This window comes from Perca fluviatilis, chromosome 17 (assembly GCF_010015445.1).
Source record: "Perca fluviatilis chromosome 17, GENO_Pfluv_1.0, whole genome shotgun sequence".
Taxonomy (NCBI): domain Eukaryota; kingdom Metazoa; phylum Chordata; class Actinopteri; order Perciformes; family Percidae; genus Perca; species Perca fluviatilis.
Genome location: NC_053128.1, coordinates 20,788,174 through 20,814,478, shown reverse-complemented (window position 1 = coordinate 20,814,478; position 26,305 = coordinate 20,788,174). Strand labels below are relative to the sequence as shown.

Below are 26,305 nucleotides of genomic sequence, written 5' to 3'. Positions count from 1 at the left end.
AAAACATACACCTATATATGTATACCTGTGTTTATGAATTGCATACTAATGTTTAGTAATGTAGGAACAATGCTTTATAAATTATGAATTTAAGTATTTACTGATACTTAACTACTTATGTTTCATAGTGTGTAGTTATTATAGAGTGTTACCAAAATAAGTCTTTTGTGTGCATAGAGCTTTTTATTTCAACTGAAAAATTGGTGTTTAAAAATGTTAACATTTTTGTTCATTGTAACATTCATCAGACTTGCAAGTTTTGAATTCATACTACTGTTTTTATTAATCATGATCTAAATTTTAAGTCACTAATTCATTTGAGGCAGTAAAGTTGCAAGACTTGTATTTATATTCGCTATTTTTCTGCACATACAACCAGATGAATACAACTTCTCAAATTTGCTCTCGCAGCCTCTCAGATATTGTCTTGTGCATTATAAATGGTAAATGTACATGCTCTAACTTTTCTGTGAATGCTGATGCCAGTTTGTATCGAGTTTGAGTTGGAGATATTTAGCTTGCTGGTGTCAGAACTGACTGCTTAATGCAGCTGTGCCTTAATGTGATTACCAGTTGCTGAGCCATGTGGGGACTGGTGTTGCTGTCAGCTTAATTTACTCACAAACACATTGTCACAGAAATAAGTACTCAGGCACACATCTAAGTATAAGCATCTAAGTATGCATGTAGAAACGCACTGTACAGTATACACACAAGCTGACATTTAGCTGTAAGTCCAGCAGCCATACGTCAAGACAGTTTATCTTGCTTAGAGTCACAAAAGCCGCTGAGGTCTCATTGAAGATGTGAGAGTCGTCAGAGTCACGTGCACAAATATGCGTGCAGTAAATGAGAGTACAGCCTCATGCACATACAGTATTAATGAACACAAAAGCATCTGAATGCACAAGCTACCTGTAAGCATACATACTAGCAGATTCAAAAGCAGACATGGTGCTCTCTTAATATGAGCTATTTTCTTGCCAATCTTTTTTCACACCAACAAAGACACAGGCTGACCCATGAAAGATTTTTCCTCTCAGAACTATCTTGCCTCGGCATGTTGTTATTGATTCACATGTATGTATAATTATATGGGTGTTATTCTGGAAAAGCTACACTTAACCTTTTCATTTCTAAAGGAAATAAAAGAAATATTGTTTGGCAAGTAGGATTGCCCCAGTTAATTCACATAGGCAGTATTAAATGCAACACATACACGTGACACACTGTATATCCATTAAACATAATGAGAAATAAGGCTGCCCTTAAAATTAGATAGACAGATAGCCTTGTTGTCACTGCACATGGTAACAATTTGGAGAGCTGTTTGTTCATTGAAGTCAGTTTTAACAATAACAACAAAACAAGACGTCACATACATTCAGGTCATAACATTTAAATAAATCAGGTTCAGGTACTTGTGTCGACAAACATCTGCCCAGTGTTTTTAAGGAGGACTGGCTGTCCTTTATGGCAGTTCAACTCGATGGGTGCTGTTCTGTAGCTAACCTCTCTATATAATTTATTGCACAATCCATACACTATTCATTTCAGACTTCTTTGCCATGCCATATACTCTGGCACTCCTGTAGAGTTACCAACCAGACAGGTACCCAGTACATCATTCACCCCCTGTGTATATTTGTTTGTTTGGCTTCTTGTTTGTCTGTATATACATTTATCCTAAATATAATAACTGTGGGATGTTTCCGTGTACATTGGTTGACAGCTGGAGTCAAATCCCCCATGTGTGCGAGCACAAGCTTGACCAGTGAACTTGATTCTGACTTTGAATCTGTTTTACAGTGGTTTGCAGCCCTGCTTGTTTTCCATCTTTAAAGGTGCTCGAATCAATGTCACGCGTTTTTTATGCTACAACATTTTTTGTCACATACAGCAAACATCTCCTCCCTATCCGCGAGCTACCTGTCCCCTGAACACACTGTAAAAAAAAACGTGGTCTCTGTAGACAGCCCACAAACGCCAACAACAACAAATTGTACCAACCTGCACCACGAAACACAACAGTCTTCCAGCGTTCCAGCCAATAACCGACAAGAAGGATTTGGGGGTGGGGGTTGGGGGGGTTAGTGCGCGGAAGCACGGAAGGGAGGGAGTGGGGACGGGATGAGGAGGAGGGAGGGGCGAGCTAGCCTCGTTTTGTTTGAAAATACTTCAAATGTCAACAAGAAGTGCCGTCACCCAACATCACTTAGAGCACCTTTAAGACTTAGATGAGCCATGACAAATGAAAAAAAAACGCTACATTTAACATTGTGTAATAATATTTTGCCGAATATGTCTAAGAAAAAGCTAATACTTTGACATCTGTATTAAATGATAGAGAATGTCTTCTAACCTGTGTGTTTCATAGAGTTGGGTACTGAAACGCGGTACCAATAGGACATCGGTTCCGACGTAAACTGTAGTAACGGACCGAATAAGAACGAAGATTTCGGTGCCTCATTTCGGTGCCTGGCTTTTTTTTTTCAGAAGGATCGCTGCACAGGACGCTACGTTAACCGTTAGCTAGTAGCTGGATTAAACACAATGGTTAAAATGCTGACAGCTTACGTTAAGCGGTGTGAAGTGTGACTGTATTTCCCTGTAGATGATTCCAACACCGGGACGTAACAGTCTGACTGCAGCTGCCGTTGTCAGAAAAACAACACAGACGGTGCGTTTAGGCGAGGCAAGGCAGCTATATTTATATAGCACATTTCAGCAACAGGGCAATTCAAAGTGCTTTATATAAAACATGAAAGAGCAGTTAGAAAACAATTAAAAACAATTTAAAAGACAAGAATACATTTTACAGTGCAGTATAAGAATTTAAAGAACTGAGATAAATATGCGAATAAAGAGCAGTTAAAAACATTAAACGTATAAAAGCAGATAAAATAGGTTAATTAAAGAAAGGACCAATATGTCAGACATCTCAAGCAGTTCGGTCAATATTTCTGGTTCATCTTCTTCTGTAATCTATTGTCACACCCGTATCAAAGAAATAATCAGAAATATGTCCGTTTCTGCAAAATGTCTCAAGCAGTTCGGTCAATATTTCTGGTTCATCTCACCAACAATGGGTCCTGATGCTTCACATGGAGGTTTCATTCCCCATAGTTACAGAAGCTTTAGTGTACTCTTTTTTTTCTTTTTCAATGCAGTCCTCACCACAAGGCTTAGTTCTTTTCTTCGGCAAACCTTGGAAAACCCGGAACGGTCTTCAGACTGTCTCTAACAGTCATGAAACGTGCTAGTTTCGTAGACTATTTATTTTATTCTTAATTTAATAATTTGTTCAGACTATTTCTGTTCAATTTTAATTGTTTGGGTATTCAGACCCTTTAGTTAGTTATCAAACTAACTTTGTTGACAGTCCACAGCCTGTTTACTGCATTTTAAAGGTCCCATGACATGGTCCTCTTTGGATGCTTTTATATAGACCTCAGTGGTCCCCTCATACTGTATCTGAAGTCTCTTTCCTGGAATTCGCCTTGATGCAGAATTACAGCCACTAGAGGCAGTACCACAATGAGCTTTCCTTAGAATGTGCCATTTCTGTGTCTGTAGCTATTGAGGAGGATAGAGGGGGGGCTCATTATGACCTCATAAGGAGCAAGATTCCAGATCGGCCCATCTGAGCTTTTCATTTTCTCAAAGGCAGAGCAGGATACCCATTGCTCGGTTTAGACCTATCGCCATTTCTAGCCACTGGGGGACCATAGGCAGGCTGGGGGAACTCATATTAATGTTAAAAAACCTCATAAAGTGACATTTTCATGCCATGGGACCTTTAAGTTATTGTAAAATACCCCTTTCCCATCTGGTTCTTGTTTTTGTCATTTACCAGCAATTTACTGGTGAAATAAGTCTTGTTATTGTTATTACATTATTAATCAATCATTTAATTGTGACCATATGGCCTTAGCAATAAACAAGCCGTTCTTTAATGTCGCCAACTGTCGTTTTGTGTTTTTTAATATTTAATATTATATATATTATATATATATATATTTCGGTTCAGGCACCGGTTTAGGCACCAGCACCGTTTTAAAAGTATCGTTTTAGCACCGGTATCGGAAAAAAACCAAACGATACCCAACCCTAGTGTTTCAGCACATTCACTACAGTATAATGAATGTCTGCCAAAAGCAATTTTCATTAAAGATTAATCTGTTGATTATTTCTTGATAAATGAATTGTCGTGTTGTTGTCCAAAATAGTAAAGAATGCTTATCACAATTTCCCAAAGCCCAGTTTGACATATTTCTGACGGATTTCTTTTGTCCAAAACAAAAGATATTCTGTAGACTATCATAGAATACTTTATGAAAACCTGAAACTAGTCCCAAGTCATCTGCATAGAATAGAATTTTTACTTTGAGGTCTGTCCCTGATCTACTGCCTCTGAAAACAACACAACACAAAAAACAACTTTGGGCTGTATTTGGGTCCATTACTTCCACTCACTATTACTTGGTTGGTTTTGGAGATGGTTGTTTTGGCAGAGGCGCATGCAAGGATTAATGTCCTGTCAGTTTTAGGAAGTCACAACAAAAGGCTCCCAAGAATAGATACATAAGAAATCAGGGTAATGTCTTCACATTTAAAGAGTGTAAATTGAGAAACAATTATTTCTACTCACAAAGTGGTGGGAAATCCATGGTAATGTGAAGAGAATTGGAGTTTAATGCAATCTTCTTGCTCTCTCAATCTTACTCTATATTCTTTTTGGAGTAGAGAAGATCCATGCTTTGGTAGGTTTGCTAGTGTGAGCTGTTTTTTGTGCTGCAGTAAATACAGTATATTATTGTACTAACAGAGTGTGATGTGCCCTCCTCCTATGCAGAAGATGATTAGCTTTTACTATTCAGAATAAACTCATCACTTCACCTCCCTGCTCTACCATAACTATTAATCATTCTCATTTCAGGAAGGATTGGAAAACAGTCTGCTTCTCTCTCTCTCGCTCTCTCTCTCTCCCTCCCTCCTGTAAACTTACTGGGCCAGATCTACATACATTTGTGAATGTAGTGTTATCAGCGCCATGGCCAACCCGCAGAAAGCGCACGCTGTGATACTTCAGTTCCCGTCGTATTTACCAAACATCCAGTTCATCCGGTAATCAGCGCCGTTTTCCAACCACTACACTGTAAATTGCGCTGTAGCAAAGCGGTAGTGGTGCTATGATACGGCTGAGTGCAGACTGCGATACTCCCACTGCTGATGCTATGACTGTTTAAAATTATCCTGATGCTCATTTGTAATGTGGCGAGGAGTTTAACAACTGCTGGAATGGAATGTGGACACTGAGTCGGAGATTCAATGTCATCTTTGATTTCTTCCAGTAACTTTAATATTGCATGGCTGCTTAATCTGTAACGCTTAATGATTTCGTGTTCACTCCACTGAAAAAGTGTGATCCTTGTGGCAAAAATCTTTTCAGCTTGGCTTATCTTCGTCTAGCTATTACTGCAGCCGTTTCCCCAGGAGGCATATACGAGGAAACCCGCTTGCGGCTGGTTTACACCTGCTTTACACCTGCTTTTAAGAGGCGGAGAATTTCCCCCGCAGAATAGAGGCGCGCTCTTACTGACAGTCTTTGTAAATACCGCGGAATATATAATTAGGCGCACTTTACGCGTATCCTCCCACCTTTTTGGGTGGAACTCCCACTTTCCCCACTTACCCTCCCACGAACGCATATTGAAAGCGCAACTTGTCTCTTCTCGCTCATGTGGCAGACAATATAGACAATAGACAAATTTACCCAATTGCGCCCTGTTTGTAAGTAGCCCGAATCGGTTAAGTCAGTCTTTGCGAACAATTAACGCCTGGAAACAGGCGCAAACGGCTCGATAAATCTAGCCCTCTGTGTTTTCTCACCATTTACCGGTCACACTGTCTTACCTTCTCCTTAAAGCCCTTTTAACACCAAATCACATAATTCTTGCTTCAGTATATAATTGTGACATCTCATTCTCCGTTTGCCTGCAAAGCATTTGTTTATAGCTGTTTTATTATTTTCCCTTTCTCTGTATTTTTTTTTTTTTACTTTGACGGTCCCTGTTTTATGTTGGCCCATATCTGCAATAATCAACTTATACTGTACATTAACATATTAATCAGTGAGTCAAAATATGAGCACACTAAAAGATAAAATATGTAAGAACTAATGTCAAGTAATCACCAATTAAAACTCACATTCTCACACTTAATCATTTCCCAGATACTTAAGAAGCTTTCTTTGATCAACATATAATTAATATTATTATTTTTAAATATGCATAAGAAAATTAATTTAAAATTCGGACTGCTTTGTGATGAAATATAATGACTCCCTTATGAATTGAGATATAAGAAAACATTAACTAAGCCTGCTATTTCATCTATAAAAGGTTTGTAAAATCTCTGCAGTTGGAATAAATACATTAACTTCTAAGGTGAAGGAAAAGAGATTAAATAACAAAAAAATATGTACAAAATAAAGAAACGGCCACCAAAATGTAAATGAATTATCAAGAAAGAGCAATTGCCATGGTGCATTAGCAGCTCAGTGGACATCAAAATCAATTTCAAGTTAAATAACTATAGTACACACAGTCTCAACTCTTGTGTGGTATTGTAAAATGATCAGTAATGTCTTTTTCCTGTCTGTGAAGCTGTTCTTTTGTATTTTAAACAAGTGTAGTTCAGCTCCCTTGCACATCTTTTGTAATATATTCACCTTTTTTCTGCTCTCATTGAGATTTGAAAAAAGAACTGCCCAGTTAAATTTTCAAAGCCTTCTTTTAATAAGCCTTTTCAACTAACTAAAAGACACCTAGAAATTAAGCTTGGTAAACCCACAGGAATATAAAGTCAACAACACTTTATATATTTCTATCATTTGCATGATCCTCCCTCAAATACATGTGCATAAAGGATATAGGGTAACATTTCACCAATCACACAAAAGGTGCGTTGACAGACTGTGTGTGTGTGTGTGTGTGTGTGTGTGTGTGTGTGTGTGTGTGTGTGTGTGTGTGTGTGTGTGTGTGTGAGTGTGGGGAGGTGGGTGCAGGTGTGTTTGTGATCAAGATGACAGTTGAATTGTGCTTCCAGGCTAGGGCACTCGTTTGATAAATAACACACAGAAGAATACATCTGAAACAAGGTGCATAAGTCTTTAGAAATCTGGCCCTAGGTCTTTTCTATTTCACTGCTTTTTCTATTCCACTGCTTTTCTTCCTTTTTCAAAATGTTTCTTCCTCTTCCAGTGAATTTTTCTTTTGTCTTGATCTTGCTTTTCTCTCTCTCACGGTGATACCTTCCAAACTGAGTCACATAGAAACATCAACTCCCAGAACACTAAGGCTAAACTCCAGCATGTCTGTAATACAAAATTCAATTATTGGGGAATCCCGCTTTCAGAGTCCCTCTCACAGTCCAGAAGTCCATTAGATCATTTAAGAGTCCTCTAGGTCTTTTTTGTATCCTCATCTGTCAATCTGCTTTGCCTCCATCTGCATTGCCCTATTGTCGTATTGTTTAGTTGCAGAACTGTGCCTATAACCGACTCACTATTTTCCCTGCAAAAAATAAATCACATTTATGTACAGTTAAATATAAAATGTCAAAAATGTTATAATTACTTTAAATCAACACTTTGGAATGGTGCAAAACTTTCTTGAAAATATACATTATTAGGGTGCCTGGGTAGCTCCCTGGTAGAGCACGCGCCCATATATAGAGGTTTTCTCCTCAACGCAGCAGCCCCCGGCTCTATTCCGACCTGCAGCCCTTTGCTGCATGTCATTCCCCCTGTCTCACCCCTTTCACATCTTCAGCTGCCCCATACGATTAAAGGCCTAAATTGCCCAAAATATGATCTTAAAAAAAAGAAGAAAATATACATTATTCATTACATTCTCCTCAGTCAACGGTATTGAGACTCCTACAGTTTGAAAAGGCAAAGGCATCATTAACATTCTTCCTCAGTATCACAACAGCATGTTTATTTTGTGCAAAAAAGCATATGCTCTCAGACTATAAAATCACATCTCACCTCAGCGTGTTGTGCAGGATACAAGTTGCAAATGTAGACAAAAGGGAAGGCAAATTGGTTAGTCAATGAAAGAACTTGATCCCTTTTTTAATATGCCATAATGTTGAATGTTCAAAATCTATACAATCATCACAGTTTCAAGGTAGGCACAACGATTAGTGTTACCAATTCAGTGTCTGACCAAATGTAAAATATGGTCACAATCTCTCCATGAGTTATGGTGTTGAATAATGGCCGGAAAATTATTTTTGCACATTATGATTTCAGAGTTTATTTGACCTTTGACCTTTTAGGTATTAAATGTCATCACGTCATCATTTTATCCTATTAGACATTTGTGTGAAATATTGTCATAGTTAGCGCCATTGAGTTATGGCTAAAATTTGTTATGTGAAGTCACAGTGACATTGACCTTTGAACACCTAATTCTAATCAGTTCATCCTTGAATCCAAGTGGAAGTTTGTGCCATATCTCAGGAACGTCAACAAGAATGGGACGGACGGAAGGACATACATACAGATGAACAACTCGAAAACATAATGCCTTTGGCTAAAAAACTAAATACATTGATGATGTAGAGCAAGATGTTTTGCCACTGCTGTTTTAGCAGACAATTTAAGGTAGGATTGCATAGATCCAGGACTTAGCCAAAAAAATTGAACATTGACACTTCTCAGTCCCTCCCCCCTTTCCACTAAAGCCCAAAACGGTGGGATTTCAACAGTTTTTTCTACTCTCTGCCAAGTCTTACGCAAATCTAACTCCGGATTTCCACTGAATGCAGAACGTCTGCGGACCTATCTGCCGTGCTGAATTGCTGCGGAGCTCTCTCCGGCAAAAATAGAAGCTCTGCGTATCTGCTCCAGAGGGCTGGGGATCGATGGAGCTGTGCTGGTGTTGCACCAAATTCTGTGACCTGTCGAATTTTGTGACTCTAAGGGGCGCTGTTGTATTGGAGTCTATGACTGTACTGAGCTGTACTGACACACTGATGAGGCACTTACGCAAATAACATAAGCTCATAGGGGACTTCTGCAGTGGAAATACACACATTGACTTTAATGGAAACCTAATGACTCCGCCACTGTTCCGGAGTGGATCTGCAGCCGTTATGCAGTCGGTGGAAATTGGGGGTAAGCCGGCCTACTATGACTGGTCATCTGCTCCAAGTAGGCAGGAGTCAAGTATTTCTTTTTTTTAAGCCACTGCGGTGTTAACATTGTCCCATGTCCAGTAACTACAGGCTAACGGCAGTAAACAATGTCACCTTGGCTGCCAGTGTTGTCAAATTATACCCAATTCCGGGTCACATTACTCCTGAAACATTTTCTGTTAGTAGTATTTGGTTGAAAATCCTTTATTTGTGATTTTTTACTGTAGAAATTGCTGCTATATTCTATTAGTGTCAACTGCTAACTAAAGTAGCTACATGGCTAATGGCAGTAAACAATGTCATCTTGGCTGCCAATGTTGTTAAATTCTCCCCAATTCAGGGTTGCATTACTGCTGATACTTGTCTGATTGGTTAGTGTTTGGTTCAGAAGCCTTTATCTGCGAATTTTGAAGAGTATAAAGTTTGTAGAAAGTGCTGCTTCCTTCCACTACAATCTAACGTTAGCATACTGCTAACTATTAGCTAAGTAGCTACATGCTAACATGACATAGCTGTAATCTTGACCAATGCTGGTAATTTCTCCCCAAATTCTGGTGCAGTAGCTCCAGCTTCAACTAGTGAAATGCGGAGCGGAGGCTCCGGACATTCCAGGAAGCGTGCTGGCCAATCAGAGCAGACTGGGCTTTTTCGGGAGGAGGGACAGGCGCTCCTACAGAGCGTCTCATACAGAGGGTGAATACAGGTGCTGCAGCCACGGGCAGTATGAGCAAAGTAAAGTGTTTTTTTAAGATTAAAGCATGTAAACATGTTCTAGTAAAAACACAAAATTCAAGTATAATCCTGAAAATGCTATATATTAGTTGCCCTTTAAAGTAACACTTTTTTTTTTACAGTGTGAATAAATAATATTTTAAAACTGATCTGTGAATCCGTCGCTGTTCCTTTTTTATTTTTGTTCGACTCTCTGTTCATGACTCTCTTCCTTCATCTCTGTCAGCCACCTCACTTGGCATGATCCAACACGATGCATAAATTCAGAACCAATTTTACACCACATTGCCTTGGTTGGCTCTGCTCTCCAAATGCCGCCAGACTCTCACACTCAAAATCCAACTCCACTCTCGACCTGTTTAAGTGCGCCAGACCAAAAGAGTGACTACAGCTTTCTGTACAAACTTTTTACACAGACTAAATAGAACTTTTAATCAAGTCTAAAATCTTTATGGCACATTTTCATGAGCTAAGTATGACATCATGTTTATGAAGTGAGTAAAGAAGGGAATTTTACCTGCATTGCTCCACAGTTAAAACAGTAAACAAGGAAGAGAGAATATGTTGCTCTATCGTTGGCAATAAACTGCTTTTAGGAAGGTTTGAGGTTTAAAAGAAAAGAACAGTTTTTAAGGTGAATAAATAAAGATGAATGTCACTTATTTTCCTTTTTCTTTTTTTTTTTTAAAAAATTTTCTCTCTAAAAAATAAAAAATATATTTTTTTTTTTTTTTTTTTTTTTTTTTTTTTTTTTTTTTTTTTTTTTCCAAATAAAAAATTAAATATCTTTTTTTCATAGTCTGCTGTCAATTTATTTTCACACATTTTACTCTGAGAGAATATACTGTAGTTAAACATTAGATGATTGACTTTCTCCAAGCTAATTTTTACACAATGCAATATTCCTGAATCAATCAATTGCTTGAATGCTGTGAATGTGCTCTACCATCCATTGATTTTCAGAAAGAAGTTATTATATTTCAGTGCCCAGTCTTTGCAACGTGTCCCCCCTGATGTGTAAAATTTGTAACTGATTAAATATTTGAAAGTATTTTCTGACAAGCTTTTGTCACAGAGGGCTTTAAAAATAAGCAGTGGGCCAATATTTATCAGACATCTTTGCAGCATTTCGTTTCCTAGAGCTGGGCAATATACCGATATTATTTCGATATCGTGATACAAGATTAGATATTGTCTTGGATTTTGGATATCATTATATCATAATATGGCATAAGTGTTGTCTTTTCCTGGTTTTAAAGGCTGCGTTACAGTATAGTGATGTAATTTTCTGAATTTACCAGACTGTTCTAGCTGTTTTATTATTTGCCTTTACCCACTTAGTCATCCTATCCTTATTATTGATGAGTATTAGTCAAAATCCTCATTGTGTAAATCAACCCTACAGTATCGATATCGAGGTGTTTGGTCCAAAATATTGTGATATTTTATTTTCTCCATATCGCACAGCTCTATTGTTTCCCCTCTCTCTCCCCCTTCATGTCTAAGCTGTCCAATCAAACAAAGGCCTAAAATGGCAAAACAAATCTTTAAAGCTATAGTGCGTAGTTTCTGTCTCCCCCATGAGGAATTCTAATTAATGATAACGACACTGTCGGGGCGCCCACATGATATAGCTTCATAGCAACTCATTTGGCAATGGCTTGAATGTAATGTTCATTAATATCAAAAAGTTACGTGCTAAATCTGAAAAAAACAAAAATACAACAATAACAACCTAGGAGTCATAAAGTTATTTGTGTGGGAGGAATGGGGCATGTTATACTGGGTTGTATAATGGCTTACACAGTGTTGCACTCGGTTGTTCACATGAAAAGTAAAAAAGTAAACAAAATTGTAGCGTAAACAATTAAAAAAAGTGAGCTAGCTTATTGCATGACCAGTGATTTATTGTACAATCCCTCCAAAATGTCTCAGAAGGTTTATTCTCACCTCTGCTGACACCTGGGATCTGTCAGTAGAAGATTTTAATTTTTATCTTAAACTCATGTCCAAATGTTACTTTTAGCAGATAATTCATTTGAAACCTGGAAGAAGAAATTCATCACCATATGTGAGTCCAAAAACAGTACTACCACCCTTTCTCTCAATTGCACTACATTGAGACCCTTTGCAAACACGTGACCACGACCACGTGACGACGCCATGACGGACGGCAGAATCACCGGAAGCACAAGCTAAATAGTGTATTAGACGAGCGGAAAGTTTCATTAGTTTCAAATAAATAACACTAAATAAAATTTAATAATAATAATACCATCTTCTTCTTCATGGCTTCTTCAGACATTGTTTAAATTCACCTACCCTGGTCCCTGTCTCGATCCTGCCGGTAGCTAGCTTGCCCCGCTAGCCGTTAGCCGTTAGCTGCCGTCCGGTGAGTGTAGTCGGCCAGGCTTCTGTGATAATCATCCCAATAACAATCCATGGAGCGGTGGTGGTGTGGCTATGTCTTCCAGTTACTGAAGGCTAGCTTTAGCTTGCGCTTGGAGCAGCAAGTTCATCTGCCTGTTGCCCCTCTGTCTGCCTCGTTCTTTCCAACTCTTGAGGCTAGTTCTTCGTCTGTATACTCGGATTCGAATAAATAAGGACAACCATATAACTCAAAAGGCTCTTCCCCGTGTTGTATATCTGCTATATTCTCCATAGTTTCGTTACTCCAAGCTTCTTCCCTTGTAAACAAATCTGCTCTTCACACACTACGCTCCGATCGGCACACTACTGTTTACCTTTTCTTGTTACAACTAGCAGCTACTACCGCACTACTGTTTTTTTTTTTTTAGGGGGGAATACACTTCAATACGTGACATGACCTGTCCTCTGGAGGACATAGCCACACCACCGTGGATTGTTATTGGGATGATTATCACAGAAGCCTGTCTGAATACACTCACAGGACGGCAGCTAACGGCTATCAGCTAGCAGGGCAAGCTAGCTACAGGCACGTAGGCTACCGTTGTTCACTGGCTCTCTAATGGATGCCTGAACGCATCCCAGCTCTGGGAAATAATTCATCACACGTTAATCCATGCAGTAAATCATGGAGTGTCTATGATTAGTATTAACCACACATAATGTAACATCTAGCCATCGTCTTATCTGTGATTATATTCGCTGTTGACCGGTGGATATTTCGACAGCTAGCTGGTCGGCTAACCGGGGCATTTAATTCAGTTGTTTGGCCTTTTTGAAGCTAGTTTCTGTGCCATGTCATCTTTAATTTAACCAATATTTTTTGCATGCGTGTTAAGTTAAATGATCAAGGGAACGGCTTACTTTTTGGGATATGTAGGTCAGTGAATAACCGATGATAGTTATGTGGGACCTGTTAGCAGGAACAGCTGGTTAGCACGGCAGCTAGCTGGGTGAGGAAGTTTTATTATTATTATTATTATTATTATTATTTATCAGTCATTTAAAACAGAAAGGCAATACATACACATGCTTGTGTTGGTGAGGATTACTCTGCAGATTGTGTATGTGACTCGTGAGAACAAGAACAGCGAACCATAGACAGTATATAAGCAGCGAACACGTTCTCGTTTGACTTGCCGTCCGTCTACAGAATAGCTCTTCCGCCGTCCGTCATGGCGTTCATAATTCGCGGGAGTAGAGTGTGACGTCACGTGCAAAGGGTCTGTAAGACACAATTACAAACTGACAGCACTTAGAAGCGTAACATCCCTGTGGAGGTAAAGCTTTTGCCTCTTACAGAAGAGTAAATATTTATTAGCCTTTATCAACTGTCCTCACTGACATGATATGAATCACACCAAAACCCTACATTTTCTTTTTTTCCTGCTTCCTTGTTTTAATTTGTTGTCAACAGGTGAAGATTTTTTTCTCAGATGCTCCTTCATAGTCAAGAGAAAAGCATTGATTTTCTTTCTGTCCATTATCCCCTTTCCACTCTGGGAGATTAGGAAGTATAATCACTGTGATCCTGGGGATTATTCAAGCAAAACATAGGTACAACCATGAGGAAATTAGATGGATTTTATTAGCATAACGTCACTTCTTCAGGCTGTGACTTTGGCTAAATTGCTTTGTTATAACAATGCTGACAAATGTGTTATGTAAGTTACAGTAATAAACATTTGAGAAACTCGCTGGTATATCAGGTTTAAAATTGAAGCCGTCCATACATATGTTAGGTTATTTTAGATTACTTATTTATCCATCAGTGGTTTAACACTTTGCAAATCCCTGCCAATTATCACTTTGTGGCTGCCCCTGTGCATTTAGCAGAGATGTGTGTTTTGGTGTTAAAGTGGCAGTGCAGTACAAACAAAGCCTCTTTACTCTCACCCTGACTTAAAAACAGACATGCACATACTCTGGGGATGTGACCCAATTTGATTAACAAATTGAGCTCCAGAGACGGTAACGATGGACAGATTACCAACCGTGGCCAACAGATCAGACAAGGAGGGGCAGGAAAGTCTGGAGAGGAGTGGAATTTCTTACTTCCTCAATAGAGGTTGAATATAACAACAATGGGTGTGAAGAGCAACCACATTAAAAAGGAAAATAAGTTTTTAGAGTGAAAATTTAGAGTGAATTAAGTGTCCTGAATGGTTGGCATTTTAATTAAATTGACTTTGAGCAGAATTTGAATTAATTTGAACTTGAAATGGAATTTTTAACCTGTGTTGAATATCTTCCATACAGTCTTGTTCATACAGAGCTTGCACATTTTTCTTTTCTGTGTTTTGTCTTGTTAAGAGTGCAAGTATTGATTACCTGAAAACGTGCTGGTTAAAAGTTGCTATCCTTCCATTTTCCAATCTTTTTTACAGCATAATTGTATCCTTAAATATGATGATTGATTCTTCACCAATTTCTTTCCACTTTTCCCCTCTTATCTTCTCGCTGCCAGCACCTGGAGGTGTGTTTGGTCCTCAAGGGGAATCAGGGTCAGAGCCTGAAGATGACAGCCAAATGAAGTTTTACACAGAACAGCACAGAGGACGAAGGCGCAGCAAAGGTGAGAGGGATTGCAGGTTTACATCGTTGTATATTGTTATAAATGTTACATTTTAAACACATTAACTGACACAGGAGGGAAGAATTTTATCCATGGCATACTGCTGAGAAAGCAATAAAGTAAAAAGGTAATTAAATTCAATAAAACATTTTGAAAACAAATGAATTCCAAACTTACTCGGGTTGAAGATAAGCCTATAGCTGAGTGAAATGAGGCTAGCCATTTCTGGAGTTGTCAGCGTAGCTGGAAGTAGGAAGGAGTCATGCACATTCCCTGTGGGGTTTAAAGTGCTGAACCATGGCACAGCTCAATGACACTCAAAGCAGATATATGAGCTGATGTAAATGGAGGCTCGGTGATGAGTCACATTACTTTGATGGGAAGCATGATTTTAACTTCCCTTCCCACGTAGTGATATGTGATAGTGAAGACTGTATATAGATTTTGCATTTGTGTGTATGTGGGTGAGTGACCTGAAGAGGATGAAACACAGAGAATTAGTTTGTGTGTTCACTTGGGTGTCCACATAGTGATTGAAAAATAATGGAAATCCATGTTTCCCTATTATTTCCCATGCCTGCAGTTCACTATCATGTAGCACTGTACCCGAGCAGGAGGAAAAGCAATGTCTCCTATATTAATCTCATTATTATTATTACAGATCCCATATGTCTGGACCTTTTTGGTTACCATAGTAGAGGAGTTAGGAGTAATTTGTTGACGTAAATTATGCCTGTATGTTAAGTTCAACCTGAGAGGCGGACTGAAAGCAAGAAAATCTCCTGAACTTTGTAGTCACTGCTGGGTTTAGAATTTCTAGTTATTCTATTCCATTCAAATGATGGCAAACTCAAAGATTAAACAAGTGACAACTTCTTAACACAGTAGAGATGAATGAAACAGAGGTCAGTGTGTTGAGGTTTGTAGTTGCGTGACTTTGATGTCTGAATCAATGTTGTAAAGGAGATGTGCCGAGGTAGAAAAAAGCTAGAAAAGCTAAATATTTCACTTTTCTTTGGAGTTTTGCTTGTTTTAGTATATAGCCACAATAAGACAGTGACCATGCTCTTCTTTTTAAATGTGGCTTGGTTATGTTTTGCCAATCATTAAAATTCAGCACAGAAATCTACCTCTGTAGTTCCTGGGCAGGCAGAAAAATGTGTCAGGGGCAGAGCTATATAGTAACGAAGTAGAACTACTTCACTACTCTACTTAAGTACTAAAAGGCTGTCTGTATCTGTACTCTACTGGAGTATTATTTTTTTCTCCTACTTCTACTTTTACTTGAGTACATATTTTCGATGAATGAAATACTTTTACTCCGATAGATTTTTTATGTGCTGCATCGTTACTCGTTACTGTTGTGAATTCCTCACACTACGGAGACTGTGTAGGTTTGTGTGTGTACGTTAGTTACGTATGCTAATTATGTAAGAAATCCCAGAGATCGCGTCTTGTTTCTTTTCATTACGGTTGCCAGTTCAGAAGTCAGAGACGATGTAAGTTTGTACTCTTTCCATTTAGCTGTTGTTGCAGCAGATGAAGCTATTCCTGAGTTGTTTCAGTCTGCAATGAGTCCTAAATGTTAACCGTTTGACCCTTTGATGTGAAGCTGCTAGTTTATCTGTATTTTGCTAGCTTGCTAACTTTCCTGTTGCTACATCACACATATTACTTGCTAGCTAGTGTGTGATACCTTTTTGGGGGCTTCAATCGTTACTGTACTCGTGCAATGTTCATTTTACTTGCACAGTGTGATAATTGTACATTTTATTTCAGTATTTGTTAATATTGGTTATTTTTAATATAATTCGTATTTGTTAATTCCTTTGGCTACAGCCTTGGCTAAACATTTGACATAATATAAACAATATGATATTCAAACTTTTGACTGCTTTCTTGAATAACTAAATAACACAATACTTGTACTTTTACTTTCAGTACTTGAGTAGTACATTTTAAAATAAACTACTTGCAATACTTAAGTACAAAAAATGTTGAATACTTTAGTACTTCTACTTAAGTGTTGTGCTTAAAGAGCACTTCTACTTCTACTCAAGTCACTTTTTTGATAGAGCACTTTTACTCAAGTATGGTTCTCTAGTACTTTATACACCTCTGGTCAGGGGCAGCAATGTTTTTGCGAAGCAGGAGTTACAACCCAGGGAAATAAAACTATAACTAGATTCCCATGGTGGAAATGTTACTAATTTCCTACAAAGTTTATTAAAACCCATTATTTTGTATACATCATATGTAATGGTGATGACTTCATTTTGAAATGAAGAACTCAATCCTTTATTTTTCCTGAATATAATAAATATTTTTCAGCATTGCTATATATAAAACATAACACCCATGACCATGATCTCTGTTAAAGTTACAACCTGTGTAAAAAGGTTATACTTTCTCTAGAAGATGGGGAGAGGGAAATAAATAGAATGAAGAAGTTGTAAGTTGAACTTAAGCTTTTAAGCTTTAGGGTTGCTCTGTGTATTGTATTTGCTTGTTGCTTTGCATTTACTTGTGTATTTGTGTATGCGTCTCTGTTTCTGTGCGTGTATGAGTGCATTGATAGGTGCTTGGTTTGTGGCCATAAAGTAAGTGTTTACCTTCGTGAGTGGACATGCCTTTGTCTACTCAGTAGGCTTTTATAGTAATTGAGAGACCCCTTCACGAGCCCAGTGACACCACTCACACCCCAAAGGGATTAGCAGCTCTGCCACGTTTGCCACAGACAGCTGTTGTTCCTTCACAACATCGTGACTGTGGTAGACGTGATTCAGTATATGAGGATTCATTATCCTAACTTTGTCTCCCTGTTTTTGACCTTGAGATGCATTTCTAAACTTATGATGAAATTCACTGGACTCTCCTGTCCCAGGTGGTTACTTACTGAACTTGTTTTTATGATGTGTGTTCAATGTTCATTTCAATCCATTTGACCATTTGCACATTGCATTGGCGATTGATAAAAACACACCGCAGGGGCGCCTGGGTAGCTCACCTGGTGGAGCGCACGCCCATGTATAAAGGTTTACTCCTTGACACAGTGGCCACGGGTTCAGCTCCGACCTACGGCCCTTTGCTGCATGTCATTCCCCCTCTCTCTCCACTTTTATGTCTTCAGCTGTCCTAGTGGGGGCCTAAAATGCCCAAAAAATAATCTTAAAAAAAACAAAAACATTGCAGTTGGACAATGTAAAACATCTGGAATTATGTGGCTCTGTTTTTCTGATGTATCCACTGATCTAGTAACATAACTCTTATCAGCGAAAAGGACATTTGTATGTATGTATGTCATTTAACCACTTGACTTTCACTGCTCAGAACAGGGAAACAACAATAGGCCTACTATTACTATTGACTTTTACAACACAACTGTATAGTGCAGGGTGCACACTGGGCAGAATCACACGTTTTCTAAAGCCTGCGAATTCTGAGACATTGTGTGATATTTAAAAGAAATCTAGTTAGAACAGTGTTTCCAAACCAGCGCTACCACTGCCATATCCCTATCACATCCCAGTAAGCCCCCCTTCAAAATGCCGACCTCGCTCCCATGATAAATATCAGTAGACAGAGGTTAAGCGGCTAATTTCATTCCCTGTATCTGGCTTGGAAATGGGAGCTCTGACAGAGCCAAAGGGCAACCAAAACAACCAATCTATAACCCTGTCAGTAGCAATAAGATCATATATCACGCTGAGGAATGATTCTGGGCTGTTCTGCAAAAGCAGAAGCCAAACTTGAACCTGGGTTAGATTCATATATCAGAAGTACAATTAACTACATTTTCAAGAATTGACGGAGACTCAGAGGCTGTATTTTCAACAAAGCATAGCGCTGGATGACTTAGTTTGAGGTCCATTATGTGTCTGTGTCTGTGTGTATTACGTCCCTGTGTGCAAAAGCTCTTCCTATCAATGATGGTCAAATACAGTCATCTGTTTGAGACCCTGATCAAAACGAAAGGGCTTCTGTCAAACTGTTAACCTTTTTACCTTTTTCTCTTTCTCTGCCTCTAGGCCACCCACACAGTCCTCTAAACAAGGTCACCCTGACGTTGATTACCATCAGCACATGTGTCATTGCCATTGTCTATGCTACACAGGATTCCTGCCCCCTCACTGTCAAGGTTACCCTACATGTGCCGGAGCATTTTGTTGCGGATGGTAAGTGCAACACACAAAATTTTACTTATGGAATGTCAAACACAATCAGTTTGACTCACTTAGCCTTGTATCTGTTTACTTTATTGCACTAAAAAGACAGTAAAATCAGGTATCACTTGCACCCACAGCAATTGTAGTTGGATATGCTGTACCTACCTCAGCCTTGGGCAATGTTGGGCTTAATTTTTGAAGCTAAAAAAGGATATATATTTGTGGAGCATGTTATCCTAATAGCCACTATGCATCATGGTACACCTTTCTTTTTTAGTTTTTTTTCCAAGCTACAATTGAGACAGTTGTCCTTCAAGCAGCATGCTGCAGGGATGACTGTCCAGTAGGTACATGCTGTTATTGAGTGGTGAAAGATATTATGTAATTTGTATAGTTTTTGTTTTGTTTGGAGGAACAGCTAATGGACCAGGGACAGCTCTAAATGCTTCCTCTGTTTCTGTTTACAAATGGCTTGCAGTAAAATCCCCCCTCCCCCCTCCGTTATTTGTGGTTTTCAATTTTAATGCTTTTTAGTGTCAGTGTCCCTCTGCACCACCGATAAAGTACAAAAGACACACATCCATCCAACAAAAAGTAAATCATGTGCTGGAACCAAAAAATGAGCAACAATCAGGACATTAAAGCCCACACACTGAAAGCTCCCAATGGGGGGAAAAAAGATGTATTGTCACCACAAACAGCTGAATGACATTTTGAGCCATCAGACTGATGAAGAGCAGTGTGCTCAAAATATGATTTTTTTTTTAATCTTTTTTTTTTGCAGCGGGACCTTTCAGTGTGCAGACTTTATTACATGTGACTGCATACAGTAGCTTGGAATACTAACATTTTCTATGTATGCTTCACATCTTTTCATTTGACAGAAGTACTCCAAAGTTTATTTCTGTTTTATTCATGCTGTATACAGTAGCAAGCTGTGTGTGTGGCATACAAACAAAATGTTGTGAAGAAAGCAGAATAAATAGAAGGAAATTGAGTTGTAAATACTGTCTTCTGTCAATTTACATGCTAACGTGGAAACTACACAAAAAAATGTTTTTACAAAAAATAAATAAAATCAATTCAGGATAATCAAATATGTAGGTGCCCATACACCTGCTTAGAGGTTTGTCCCACTGAGTGTGTTTTAAATTACCTGTTGGCTGTGGGATAATTGTAAATTGGCAAGATACCACAGTATTATAAACCTTGCTGGGAGTTAAGAGAGGCCCATATGGAAAATGTGCAAGGAGTTAAGTGACGTAAGAGGGAGTGAAGAGCTGAGGCAATTTAACTAATGATTGCCATATCTCTGAAAGCATTCACATATCAGTCGATCAGGTGCTCCTTGCCGCTGGGGCCTCATTTCTAGTCCGCCCACATACATACACACACACACACACACACACACACACACACACACACACACACACACACACACACACACACACACACACACACACACACAATTTGTTTGCACATGGACACACAATAGAAGAAGGAACAGTACACAAAACTTCCAACTTCTAAAGTATACTTTGTAATTGCATGGAAGATGAACACCTGAAAACATCACGTCACACACAGTGTCATTGGCTTTTGTCAAATCACAATAACATTGGGCCTCATGCAACAATCACTCGTAGGAAGAGATTCGTTCTTCAGTGGCATGTATAAATGATTGAATTTCCTCTTACCGTATGTACAGAATTCAAGAGTGGTCCAGACCAGTTGTATGAGTGATGCACAGATATTCTGCCTTTATTTTAAGAATTATAATGCCTTAATTTGAATGAATTTGGAGCTTAAATACAATTTTCAAAACTAAAATAAAATATATATCTAAGACAAACTTCATGCAAAATGAATATCCTGTTCATCAGATCATCATCTTGGTTTAAAGTCAGAGAGGTTTAGACTACACTACACTGTAGTCCATTGCAAGATATGTTTACTGTTAGTCAGCGTGCTATGAAATCTAATATGTTCATAGTAGTCATGTAGTCATTGTAGAATGATTGATTGATTGACTACGTTTACAAGCTGTCAATTTTCGGGTTAAGGTCACTATTCGGGTTTCTGGAACATTCGGAATAACCCGTTTACATGCGTGAGCAGAGAGTTACTCCTGTATACATGGCATTTGTAATCAATTGGCAATATCCCGATGTAAACGGCGACGCACGGTTAGCGTCTGGATGAACGGACAAACCCTGCTTCGCGTAACTTTTCGGTCACCTTCTTATAAATCTCACTATCTCGTATTTCTGCCGTCAAAAAAAACAAATTAATATTCATGGTTTTCACCACACTAATGAAGAAATTGGTTTCCTCACTCCAAAAGTGTGGTGCTGTGCTGCGTCTCGCCATGTTTACCTCTACTTCTTGTTTACTTCCAGTATACTGCGCGCATGTTTTCTGGCGCATACAAGAAGTTCCTCTACTCAAAAGACCAAGATTCCTTGCGAATAGAACATGCGCAGAACACAAATCAATGTTCCTTTTGATGGGGATATGCCGATACGCGTTTACATGACCAAAATTTCGGGTTAGAAAAGGGGTAACCCAGGGATCATTTTCGGGTTTTTAAAAACCGGAAAATGAGCATATTCGGGTTTTTGCCGGTGTTTACATGGCCGTGCGCGACCGGGTTATTGCAAATATTCCAGTTTTGAACGGGTTATTGGCTGCATGTAAACATAGTCATTGTTTTTCTCTGACCTCCTCACCTTTGCTCTACCACTACTAACAAGGCAGACTTTCCACTCATACACAAGACTTCTCAAAAGTTTGGATGCTCCTTGAGCTGACCTCTGACCCAGTGCTTAGTTCTCTACTTTTGACATAAAATATAAACAATTAATGGTAGGAGTTTGATGAAATCTGCCATGGATATTCACAATCACCAGAGAGTTAATTATTTTAATTTTGATGACTCCATGGCCTTTTGTTTAGTGCCACTCAGGACAATCTTTACATTTTAGCCCCAATACAGGTTAGGCTCTAAGAACAGGAACATCAATCCTCAGTATGTTGTGTGTTCCATACAGCGTTTTTTTTAAGCAGGGCTTTTTACTTTAGGTTTTGTTGTTGCTCTGCAAACGTGTGTATACTGGAATTGGACTCAGAAAAGCAGACACCTAAGGCAGAGCAAATGTGATAAAAGGCGGCTTAACCCGTTAGTCTGGCAAGCATGCAGTCGGCAGCATGCAGGCAGGCAGGGCAACCAAACATACAAATACAACAGATAAACAAACATGAATGAATTTAAGTTACTCCAGGATAGGAACAGGCAGGCAGGCAGCAATTGCTACAAGGCATATGATTTGACATGCATGACGTGAGCTACCCACTGTAAACTACTCTTTATACTGGGGAAATAATGAGTGATGAGGTCAACAAACTCAACATGGGTGACAATGAGACAGGTGAGACATGACAGGAGATGGTAAATGGACTGTATTTATATAGTGCTTTTCTAGTCTTAGCGACTACTCAAAGTGCTTTTTTAAACACAGAAGCTAATATGTAGGTAGGTAGCATGAAGAACTTGGTAGAAGAATAGCAGACTTGTTAAGTCAACATCATGACCAACTCATTGTTAAATCTAATATGGGTGGAATTAAATATATCTACGTTAATAAGCTTAATACTTAATATTCATTTTTTAGCACTTTAACGTGTGAAGTGAATAATTGGATTTTTACAAACTAAGGAAGAATTACATTTTTAATATTAGGTGTAGGAAAGAAAGATTTTTCTTATGTGACAAAAGATAATCAGAGAGAGGTTATGAATAACTTAATTAAAATTACAGTCTGAAGGTGGTAATAGAATCAGACAAAATCATAATTTACTAAGAAGTATAAGGAATCATCTTTTGTCATTTAGTTATGCTTAAATAATGCAAACAATGATTATTAATAAGGAGTCAGTCAGTGTAAATGGCTCCTTTTTTTGGGGGGGTCGGGGGACAATTGTTGCATATGTTCGATACAAAGACAACTGCTAGATGTGCACAGTTTCTTTACTTCTATGTTGCCGTGACAGAGATGCCCTGCTTTCTATTCAAAATATTTTCCCCAAACAGCTGAAAGGGGTTTATTCTAACAAAATAATTCCCTCTCTGTGTTTTGCACTCAATTTACAATATGCACATCGAAATTGCCAGCAATCAGGAATGTTCTTACTGCTCAGGAGGGGTTTCTTCACAGGTCTCAGAGAAACCAACCCATAATCTAACAATTGCCTCCTCACTGTGTGAGCTAAGACCATTAGATTTTCCACTCTCTCAGCAAATGAGGGCTACTGGCAGTTCTGTTCACTAACTGCAGTGCTGCAGGAATGGTCTCGACCTGGGAGATGCTTTTAGGGATCCCATCTGAAGAATTATGTATTTCAGCTTTTTGGGAATTTTGGTGGGTTCTGGATAATTCATTTTCAAAAAACAACAGGAACCCTTGTTTCTAAGGCAGTGGCAGGATATGATTGTTCAATATTTACTCATAAATTACAAATGCATTATTGTGTGCAGTACCAAGAAAACATGCAGTCCTTGATAGCCCAACATTTTGAACCACCTCATCCAGTAAGTATTTTTACAATGTTTTTAATGTCAGGCACAATGAAACAAGATCTTACAGTATGCTGCTCATATTTCCACAGACCTTTCACTTCAACATCTGAGGTGGACACACTTCAACTTCACATCAGTATATACTCTAGGTGCAGCAGAATAATGACTAGAGTCAATGCAATATTTACTTGAATGCAACACTGCAGGGCTGTTATACAGTCAAGTTGAGTGGCTTCAGTCGAGTTTGCCAGGTAGTCAGAAACTATACGTAGAATTGAGTGTATTTTTGTCACTCAATGAAACAGTGAAACACATTTCTGTCAAATGAAAAGAAGCAGCCGGTGACTTCATATGTGTAGGAAGAGGCACATGGTAGTGTATTCTATTTTGAATTTGGAACAACTAAAATGGTAAGAAAGAAAAAAAACTGAAAGAATAAATATTGGGATAGTTCTTTATATGCATTCTTTTGTGGTGTATTTCTTCTGAGTTGTGTATTTTACTGCAGGGCATTGGCCTTGTAACTTTTTCCTGTGACTCAGATTTACTGTACTGGCTACTGTCTAAGCTTTTCTATCTGTATTAATCCTCTCTTTAAAAAAACAGCCTGGAGACTACCTTTACAGGTTTTTTTTATGTCATAATACAGAATATGTGTGGATGCTTTTTAATCTCACAATTGCTATCTGTATGTCCTAAACTGGTTTTTGCTGCAAATGCTTCCGCAAATGTACCTTTCACAACCCAGCACTATACACATAATAGAAATGTATAAGAATCTTTGTGTTCACCAGAGGGTTGAAGCACAATCTCCCCGAAGCTCCCTTTGGAACCAAAAGTCATTGGCATCAATTAGGGATAATCTTGTTCAGCGATCAGAGTTTAACGATTGGTCTGGGAGTAGTAAGAAAGAAAGGTAAGTCAGCGTCAATGAGCATAGCATTTACTGATTGACTCGTGAAACTCTTTTAGCCCCTCTACTGCAATTACCAAGGAAATCCCATCAATACACACATTATAGGTCTTAATTTTCTCATTTAAATTCAGCCTGGTCAGGAGGGGAATTAAAATTACAATGAAAACAAAAGAATTAGCTACTTCCCAATTGGTTTTGCAATAGAACCAGGAAACAAGCCTTTAAAAACGTAAATCCAGAGGTGACCGTGCGTTTGCCATGGCAGCTCCGAGACTCTGGAATGAGCTGCCTTTGCACATCAGACTGACTGAGTCTCTTGCTGTTTTTAAATCTCGTCTTAAAACTCATTTATTTTCTTTGGCTTTTAACTCAGTTTGAGTGTTGACTTTGAGTTTTGTATTGCTGTATTTATTTTTATTGTTTTATTATTTTTGTGTTGTGCCTCTGTTGTATGTTATTGTTTATTCATAGACTGTGTTCAGCACTTCGGTCAACAGTGTTGTTTTTAAGGTGGATTGGATTGGATTGGAAAAATACCAAACAATCAAGCTTTTTTCAACCTTTTTATTGTTTGTTTTTTATACAAGCAAAATATTTTTTTCTTTTCTTTACAGGAAGTAGTTTTGTGGTGAGCATGGGCAGCTTCCTGGATGTTTCTAATTGGCTAAACCCAGCCAAGCTAACCCTCTACTATCAGACCAATTCGTCCACACAATGGGTCCTGGACTACTGCGGCCAGAGGACCACTGAGCCCTGCGAGCAGATTTGTGATCAGGACACAGGTTAGTCCATACAAACATGCATGACATTGAGTCAACTTGAAATTCTATGCACTTGTTAAAATGTAATTTTAAAGCTATATTTCAAGCCATATTGAGTATGTTGATTAGAAGAAAATATAAGCATTTGAATCTCTTTTATGTTGTGGTAATTGCAAGGACTGCAATGTTGAGGAAAGAAGGACAGCTACTTTTACTACAGGGTTACCTTCTAGGGGTGCACCGATCCGATATTAGGATCGGATATCGGCACCGATATTGCAAAAATAGCTGGATCGGTGGATCGAAAAAATTATCAGATCCACGGGCCGATCCAGTTCTTTTTTTTCACACTCCGTCGCAGCACCGGGGCCCCTGTTAAATGCGTACCCTTCTCACTCATGGTAGTAACTTTATAACACAACAATTAATAACCCACAACTAACTATCTTAAAAGGATAAAACACCAAAGCATATAACAATTTGAGACCTAAACAGTTTCTAACACTAATAACTTTACATTTACAAATGTAGCTACACCGCCGAATGGCATGCTGGGTAACATTACATCTGCTAGCCTAGCTAGCCAGGTAGCATAACAGTCTGTTAAGCTGGGAGAGGCTACGGTCGGTACTGCACAAGAACCTAGAAGAAAGTTAGCTAGAGGATGAAGAAAGACCGGAGATACACCAGAACAACATGTGCTCAAGAGTCTGTTGTTCACAAGTTTTTTTTCTTTCTAACAAATCGGACATAATTTAGCCACGGTTGTTGCCCGTCGCTCTAACGTTACTCGGCCATGCTAACGTTACTGCGCTAACGTTAAAGACCTGTCACTTCAAGCAATCCACCTCCGGTCCCGCTACAGACCGTTGAGAAAGACGGGTTCGGAGCATTGACATATATATTAATGGACCAATAGACCCCGTTGCTCTGGACGGAGACCAG

At 38.7% G+C, this 26,305-nt stretch overlaps 1 protein-coding gene across 2 annotated transcripts in view; it reads left to right on the top strand.

The window, feature by feature from the left end:
- LOC120545374 (astrotactin-2-like) overlaps nucleotides 1–26,305 on the top strand; it is a 298,446-nt gene that overhangs the window by 122,613 nt on the left and 149,528 nt on the right. For both annotated transcript variants that reach the window (XM_039779627.1, XM_039779628.1), the window contains 3 exons: nucleotides 14,834–14,941; nucleotides 18,970–19,116; nucleotides 25,214–25,381. In XM_039779627.1, the coding sequence (XP_039635561.1) occupies nucleotides 14,834–14,941; nucleotides 18,970–19,116; nucleotides 25,214–25,381 (423 nt within the window). The remainder of the gene's footprint in view (nucleotides 1–14,833; nucleotides 14,942–18,969; nucleotides 19,117–25,213; nucleotides 25,382–26,305) is intronic.